Here is an 8,690-nt window from a genome sequence, read left to right as displayed (position 1 = left end):
TCGGACACGACTAAACGACTAAACAACAACAACAATGATATTGCAACTGCAACTCAGCTAGTGGTATCCCTGCTATCGATGATCTCGCAGTGCATGGTCATTTGTTTTTTATTAGCAGCTGCTTGAATTACATTTTTAAATGATTGCAGGGATCTGTTGTGGCCTTTGGCTAGTGCAATAAATTTATTGATGATGATGATGATGATGATGAAGGAATGCGTATGTGTGTGTGCCTTACATTTTAAAATGATTGCAGGGATCTGTCGTGGCCTTTGGCTAGTGCAATAAATTTATTGATGATGATGATGATGATGAAGGTATGTGTATGTGTGTGTGCCTTACATTTTAAAATGATTGCAGGGATCTGACACGGCCTTTGACTAGTGCAATAAATTTATTGATGATGATGATGATGAAGGTATGCGTATGTGTGTGTGCCTTACATTTTAAAATGATTGCAGGGATCTGTCACGGCCTTTGACTAGTGCAATAAATTTATTGATGATGATGATGATGATGATGATGAAGGTATGTGTATGTGCCTTACATTTTAAAATGATTGCAGGGATCTGTCACGGCCTTTGGCTAGTGCAATAAATTTATTGATGATGATGATAAAGGTATGTGTATGTGTGTGTGCATTACATTTTAAAACGATTGTAGGGATCTGTCGTGGCCTTTGGCTAGTGCAATAAATTTATTGATGATGATGAAGTCTGCGGTGCAGATGGAAGGAATACGGCAGGGCCTCTGAGTGTGTGTATGTGTAATCTTTCCCCGGGTCATCCGAGCGCACTCCCTTCCAAGAACTGCCCTCCCGCAGCCCTGATTGGGCGACGTCACGGCATGACGCGTGACGCTGTTCCAGACCCGGGGGCGGAGGGGGGGGGGAGGGTCTGGAAAGATGGCGGAGCCGCCGAGCGTTTCTCCGGAGAGCTCCTGGACGGCCAGAGTGAGTGGGACCGGGGGAAGGAAGGGCAAGGCGAGCGAGTGGGGACCGAGGCTCAAGCCATGGGGCAGGTCTAAGGGACGGGGCGGGTGGGTCCCGGTCGCCTGCTCAGCTCGGAACCCGCGAGACGCTGAAGACAGTGTCTCTGAGCATGTGAAGAATGCCCCTTCCCCACTGGGAAGCAGGCCTGGGGCCTTTTCAGTGTATATAACTAAAAAAAACAACCCCAGGTCAGTGAATAGGGAGAAGTGGGAAGAAAGGCGCTTGCTTGATCGCCTCTGGGGCGGATATCTCTCGTTACGAAATCAGCTGAAATCTGGGCTTAGTTTAAACGTGGCTTAATGGAGCTGATAAACAACCCCTCCTAATTGCATTAAAAGATGCCAAGGAGACTTTAAAAAAAAGCAGCAGTTGGTTCTCCCGGGATTGCATAGCTGTCAACGTCCCCCCCCCCCCTTTTTAAGGGAAATTCACTTATTCCAAGTTTGATTCCCTGTCCCTCTTTCTTTTTCCTTTCTCCTGTGAAGAGGCTGCTTTCTAATGTTTTAATGTTGTATTTTAATATTGTTTTTAAATTGTATTTTAATCAACTTGTTTTTATTATTGGTTGTAAGCTGACCTGAGCCCAGTCTTGGCTGGGGAGGGTGGGGTATAAATAAAATTTATTATTATTATTATTATTATTATTCCGAATATGATTCCTCGCACGAAAAGGGAAAAGTTGACAGCTATGGGATTGGCATTCTGGGCTTTCAAGACTCCTCGTGCCCCTTTGACAGCCTGAACTGACCCTCCCTCTGCGCTCACGGTGATGGAGCCTTTCCCAGCTGTGGGTTCCTAGAAGTTGGACTACAACTCCCATCATCCCTAACTAGCAGGACCAGCTGTCAGGAATGATGGGAGCTGTAGTCCAACAGCCTTGGTGGGGGACGACGACCCAAGGTTGGGAAAGGCTGCAGTAAGGGGAGACCTTGTTGAATGTTTGTGTGTATTTGAGCTGCTAAGTGCATAGGAAAATAGCTGGAAAAGATTATAGTGCCCATTGCTCGTTTTCCGCTGCGTTGCAAGTGGGCCAGAATGAAAGAGGAATGGGGAGAGCTCAGCACTGAGACCTCTGCTCCAAAAGGCCTGAAATTGTGAGGCTCCTGTTTCAGGAACTCTGCCTTAGACCACTGAGCCATCCCACCTAGTGTTGTTTACTGGTCCATCTCTCCAAGAGAGCTTAGGCCCTGCTGCTGGATATTCTAGTTCCCAAAGCTACCCTCTCCCAGAAGGTAGGGAGGAATATTGCTTGTCTCGTATCCAGAGGCTGCAATATATAACTTTGAGTTTCCTTCCTTTAGTGCTATAAAATATATGAGGGCAAAAGCAACCTTTCAGGAGGTTGACTTCCTGCATTCTCACTTTGATCTTTCAACACAGAGAGTAATTAGGTTTTTAAAAAATGTTTTAATGGGGGTCAATGGAATGATTTTGTTTTAGTTTTACTTGACATGAGATAACAGCGTATTTGTTGAACACCCCTCTTTGTGCACTCAGCACAGAGGTATCAGTTTTAGAGATGTTTAAGAATGCTTAAGAAACAGCCACAGTTCAAGTAAGACATTGGCATGTGTGTAAAGGAACAGTTGTCTTATTTCCACCCCTCTCTCTTCTTGTGGCACAACAAACCAGGTTGACTCGACGTTTAGCGACAACGGGCTGGATCCTGGTAAGTGTTTGGTAGCCCCTCTTTCTCATGACTTCTTGGATTGCTTATCGTCTTGCTAAATATCCTTAGCTGCTTCCCCTGCTTCTCCCTGGGCCCTTGTGTTTTAACAGGAGCTAGTCCCTTCCTTAGGGGACGCGGGTGGCGCTGGGGGTAAAAGCCTCAGCGCCTAGGGCTTGCCGATCGAAAGGTCGGCGGTTCCAATCCCCGCGGCGGGGTGCGCTCCCGTTGTTCGGTCCCAGCGCCTGCCAACCTAGCAGTTCGAAAGCACTCCCGGGTGCAAGTAGATAAATAGGGACCGCTTACTAGCGGGAAGGTAAACAGTGTTTCTGTGTGCGGCTCTGGCTCGCCAGAGCAGCGATGTCACGCTGGCCACATGACCCGGAAGTGTCTCCGGACAGCGCTGGCCCCCGGCCTCTTGAGTGAGATGGGCGCACAACCTAGAGTCTGTCAAGACTGGCCCGTACGGGCAGGGGTACCTTTACCTTTACCTTTATTCCCTTCCTTGGTGGATTTGTGTTTTGGGCCTACACATTTCAGCTGGGCTTTGGATCCACCAATTTTGGCTAGCCATAGTTTGTGGTTGCCACTGACTCTTCCCCTCCCCTCCTCAGACACACACGGGATTTGGGAAGGGCAAGGTCTCCCGTGTTGTCCCTTTGGAAGCGTTCAGCTGGGAACGGAAGGGTTGTATGAATCTGTGTGCCCCATATTCTTAGCGTGGGAGAGGGACGATGCCTCATCTTTGAGCTGGAAGCATGAAGGGACAATTGCGAGGGAGGCAGGCAGTTATGGTGACCTCGTTTGTGGGCCCTTTGTGCCATATATACACTTACCAGAGATATGTATGACGGATCACACCACTGCATTCAGTTAATGTAGCTTAGCTCCCGGTTGCCCAATTGCAACCAGTGAATCCCTGCTTCACATAAAAGTGTGCCATCAAAGAGGGAGGACCCGAACTCTTTTATCCCCCCAACTGCAAACGCAGTAGGGTGGATAGAGGGTATTAAGGAGTAAAATTATGTGGAGGATGCACTCTCGTCAGGTCTACTTTGGTGGTGTTTCTCTTTCAGCACTCTTTGTGGAAAGCAGGAGGAAAGGGAGCATTGTGTCAAGAGCAAACAGCATCGGCTCCACCAGTGCCTCTTCAGTACCCAACACAGGTACAGCCCACTGGCTTCTCTGTCAATGGAACAGTCACTCGTCTCCCAACTGTGAAGTGAACAGAGCCTCTCACCTGCATTATTCTGGGAGGCAGTGTCTTAAGTATTCCAATTGAAGGGAGTGCCATGGAAGGGAAGAAGAGAGGTATTAAAGGACTACCAAATGGGACATCAGGTTCACCATTGGTTGGTGATGACTTTTGGAAACTGCACTCCTAGTTTGACATCGCCAAATTCTCGGCTAATCCCTGGCTTTTTTGAAAGGTGTTAAGGTCCCATCTCTCCTTCTCATTGGCCCATGGAAGTGTGAAAATGCAGAGAAAAGGAAGCCCCCTAGCCAGGGGTGTATTCCCTTTTAATTCCCAGAAAAGGGACCCGAGGCTGGCTTGCGCTTTCACAGCCTACAAATGGCGATTCTTCCAATAGACCGTGCAGTTTTCTCGTCGCAACTTGAGCCTGATGAAATCTTGCGGTGAGGAAGCTGCCGGGCGCCCTCCCCCGCTTCCCTTAGGCCCCTTCCTGCTGCTTTGCCCCTTAGCTGACAAGGCCTGTTTTCCTGCTGCAGATGATGAAGACTCCGACTACCAGCAGGAAGCCTACAAAGAAATCTACAAGGACCGCCGCCGCCGCGCCCACACACAGGCTGAGCAGAAGCGGAGGGATGCCATCAAGGTCAGAAAGTGGGGTGACCTACACATCCATACATGCTCGACGCCCCTTTCTGCCCCCCCTGGTATAGCAAGTTTGCACTGCCCCTCCCCTGCAGCAGCCGAGAAAAGAAATGGCGGCTGGAGGTGTGCTGACTTAGCTAATCATTTGGGAGGGGACAGCCTTGCTTTGTAAGTTTTAACACCGCTCTCCCTCTCTCCTACAGAAAGGCTACGACGATTTGCAGTCGATTGTACCTACCTGCCAGCAGCAGGATTTCTCCATAGGCTCAGGGAAGTTAAGCAAGGCAATTGTGTTGCAGAAAAGTGAGTTGAGGAACTGCTTGGGTGTGTTTGGCTTTCGGTCTTCCTTCCATTTGCATTGTGCATCTTATTTCTTACTATTTTTTGTCTTATTTCTTGCAAGCTCCCACTAGTCTTGAAACCAGTTTCATCGTCTGCTCGCTCACTCTCCTTTTCAGATTATGAAACTCTGAATAGATTTGTCTTAACTAGCACTAGTGCCTAAAGGGAGCCTAGCTTGCTTGTCTTCCTCCTAGGGGGAGAGAGAGACTGCAACTTTCCTGAGTTAACAGGGCAGAATAGTCCACAGGTTCTGGTTATGTTTTGAGAAGCCCCTCTGTGGTTGCGTTCTAACCCGCTGGTGTCTTTGCTCCTCAGCCATTGACTATATCCAGTTCTTGCACAAGGAAAAGAAAAAGCAGGAAGAAGAAGTCTCCACGCTCCGGAAAGATGTAATGGCCTTGAAAATCATGAAAATGTAAGACCCTCTGTTAATGTACACATGACATTAAGACAGCATGCTTCAGTAGCAGCCGTTCCCACAATATTTATAAGGGACGGAAGTGAACTCCTTAATTGTGAGCAGTCCATTCTATCCTGTTTCTTTTGAGCTGTTAGCTGCAACAACTGCTATCAAACATCCCTGAGTTCAGATAAGCCCTCCATGCCTTTCCAGCTCAATCTGCTTCTCCTAAGCCCACATTTCTGCATTTCAGAAACTACGAACAGATTGTCAAAGCTCACCAGGACAATCCTAATGAAGGGAAGAACCAGGTCTCCGACCAGGTGAAGTTCAACGTTTTCCAGGGTATCATGGATTCCTTGTTCCAGTCCTTCAACGCCTCCATTTCCGTGACAAGCTTTCAGGAGCTCTCGGCATGTGTCTTCAGCTGGATAGAAGAGCACTGCAAGCCACAGGTAATTCCGCAGTTTGAGAGCATGTGGCTAGCCGTTTCGTGCAGCAAAGACGTGCTTGTTTTGCTCATGCTAACCTCTTTGGAGTCCGTGCTGCCTCCTGCTCAGAGGCAAGCAGGTGGAAATTGAATCGATCAAGGGGTCATGAGATGGATTTCCTTAACTCCTCCTGCTGTTGCTAAGTACCACTCAGTAGCCTATGGCGTTCGTCTCTTTGTACAGCTGGAACTGGGTAGATTGAACTCCTGATAGGAGAGAAATGGTTTCCTTATCTTCCCCAGTACCTTAATTATGCAAATACTCCCAAGTCAGCAGGGCACTAGAGCAGGGAGCAAAGGGTTAACCCCTTCCACTAGCATGCAGGAGCAAAATCAGAAAAAAATGGCCTAGAAAAGTATGAATAACGCTTTCAGCCTATATGGGAGCTGCTTGTTCATCACCGGACTCTAAAAGATGAGGGCTGCTGGCCAGACTATAGCATGCTCTGCCCCATTCTGACTCAGGAGACAACGGGTCTCTGACCTCGTGGACCTCAGTGTCCCCAGCTATGGCAGCTCCCAGTCCATCTGCCTCTCCTCTCCCGGTGTCTGATAACTGGTTCATTTAGTGCCCAAGTGGTTTCAGCTGCATATCTGGAAACTGAATAAATGCAGCTCTGAGACTCAAGACTGTCAAGAGTAGCTCATACTAGCCTGGTCCCCAGCAGTGAGATGACAAAGTGCTGCGGAAGTGGTACAGTTGTGTCCCAATGGGCACAAGTTCCACTTGGCTCCTAAGATGTCCCACGCCTGCTGATTTTGGCCTTGGCTTTACTGCCTACTGCAGAATTCTGTGACCAGAACATCTCAGTTCTGCACCCACATTAACATTTACCTAGGTAAATTCACAATTTAGTTTGAACAGTAAGATCTGAGTGTTTTAACTTGCACAGTTTTTTGGAAGGGAGTCGAGATGTGAAGGCAGATATGTATTCATAGAAGATCTCCCCTCCCATTACTAGAAGTCTCGTCCATATTTGCTCAATGCTGATAAACTGCTCAACTTTATCAAGCGTTCCCCTGCCCCACCTCAGATCCTCAGGATCCACATCAGGCTTTGATTACCAGCACTTTACGCAGGATGATCCTAAGGAACTTGACAAATGGCTCCTCCTCCAACTGTTGTGTAGTATTTGCTTATAAAAAGATTTATATACTGCTAACTCATATAGAAAACGTCTAAGCTACATACAGCAAACTAAAATCAGAAGGAACTTGCCAATCACATAAAATCCAGCCACCCAAGGATGTCGTCTAAAAATAAGATGTGATGTTTCTTGGCTGATCTCCATCGCGAGGGCATTCCACACTGTTGGATCAGCCATGCTGAATTTTTCATAGATACCGATAGTCCTCATTCACTTGAGAGACAGTTAATGGCATTCCTCCAGTAGGTCTCAGCGATTCAACAGGGACATGAGGGGAAACCCAGGCAGATGGGTGGGTTATAAACAATGAATTATTATTATGATTAGTCTCAGGTGGTCCTTAAGGTAAGGTGCAAGACTGTGGTGTCCCCCTGTTAAGAGGTTGATGATTCCCATGGGTCAGGAGCCTGAAAACTAAAGGTTCTGGTTTAATCCCATCCAGGCTAGTTTCCCCTGTCTTCCCAGCCCTACTAAAGAATACCCTTTAACCTGAACCAGCTTCTTACGAATTCTTATGGACTTTCCCCTCCTAGACCCTACGGGACATTGTGATTGGCGTCCTGCAACAACTGAAGAGCCAGCTCTACTGACCACACCTGGGCACCCCAGGAGGGGTGTGTTGTAGCCTGGCGCTCTGTAGCCAAGAGGCTATTCCTGCCCATACTTCCTCTTCAAGCTTTTTTTGGAGGGCTATTGATTGTATTGACCTCTGAAACCCTTCTCTCGGCCTCCTTATGTGAGCAGGAAAGAAATTAGCTGTCTGTTCATGAGGATCAGTCGCTGCGGTCTCGCTCTTTCAAGCCTCGGCCCTGATGTGTTCTTCATGTTGACCTAGCTTGTCTGATAAAAACCCATCTGCAACGCACAGTCCTAGGATTTGATTGTGAGCAAAGTTCCTTCCCTAAGGGTACGCAAGTACCGGGACTCAAGCTCTCTTCCAGCCTTCGCTTCACCTCAAATCAAGAGCAGACGCTCTTAAATTCTCAGTACACATAAGGCTTTGGTCTAAGTGGCATTAACTTGGTGTGGACACTTTAAAACAGAGCCCCCTCTCTGTTGTTTTATTCAGACACCCAATTTACACACCCAGATGCCTTAGCCCAGCATTTAGTTTGGGCTACTAAGGGCTGTGACCTGAACAAGTTATGCAATAAATGGGTGTGTTTTGCATACATGATGTATTCTGCTTGCCGTGCAGAAGGGCAATAAGCCATGCTAACACTGAAGCCTTGCTCTCCAATTCCAGCTTCTGTAATTGTGTGACCGGGTCACAATACCGTTTGCCTTCAGTACCACAGATTGAGAGAGGCTGGCAAGGCTTTCATGGCAGGGGAAGCCTTTTCAGCCCCTCGGAGCCCCCCCAGTTTCTAAAAATGCAGCAAAAGTGAGCCTAAGCCAACCCTCCTCTGCAGCTTCTGCTTTCTGTTCTGTAGCTACAAAGAAGGAGGGGTCCCCTGTCCTTTTATAAGCACCACTTTCTAGATCTGCTGCTGGCTGGTGGATAAGGACTCGCTTAGACAGACCTCACTTGTGAAAATGAAAACTATTTTTTTATATCATGACAAGCAATTCTAATAAATTTTGCTAAGTGTTTGAATGACTGGAGTGTGCTTGCCTGTTTGTTTTCAGCCACGCATAGCCAAAGCTAAATTTTAGAAACCGGCTTCTCCAACACACTGACACATCCATCTCTGAATACCTTGATGGTTCCAGCACTGAAGTTATTCCAGCATTTTTCTCTTCTCATTGAGAGATGGAGCGAACATCTAGACCCCCAAGTGTTACTTGCACAAGTCAGGCTATCTTAGGCTAAAAA

At 47.6% G+C, this 8,690-nt stretch overlaps 1 protein-coding gene across 1 annotated transcript; it reads left to right on the top strand.

Moving 5' to 3' along the window:
* Positions 1-845: 845 nt before the first annotated feature.
* Positions 846-8,474, top strand: MLX (MAX dimerization protein MLX). Its single transcript, XM_083408005.1, has 8 exons — positions 846-952; positions 2,624-2,660; positions 3,734-3,823; positions 4,389-4,495; positions 4,698-4,797; positions 5,152-5,251; positions 5,490-5,691; positions 7,408-8,474. Exons 1-8 carry the CDS (start codon positions 905-907, stop codon positions 7,462-7,464), a joined length of 741 nt encoding a protein of 246 aa, XP_083264131.1. The 5' UTR covers positions 846-904; the 3' UTR covers positions 7,465-8,474.
* Positions 8,475-8,690: the final 216 nt, after the last annotated feature.

The sequence above is a fragment of the Podarcis tiliguerta genome, assembly GCF_965153285.1.
Source record: "Podarcis tiliguerta genome assembly, chromosome: 13".
In the NCBI taxonomy this organism is placed as follows: Eukaryota; Metazoa; Chordata; class Lepidosauria; order Squamata; family Lacertidae; genus Podarcis; species Podarcis tiliguerta.
The sequence above is the reverse complement of the archived record's forward strand: the minus strand, read 5'-3'. Positions and strand labels throughout refer to the sequence as shown.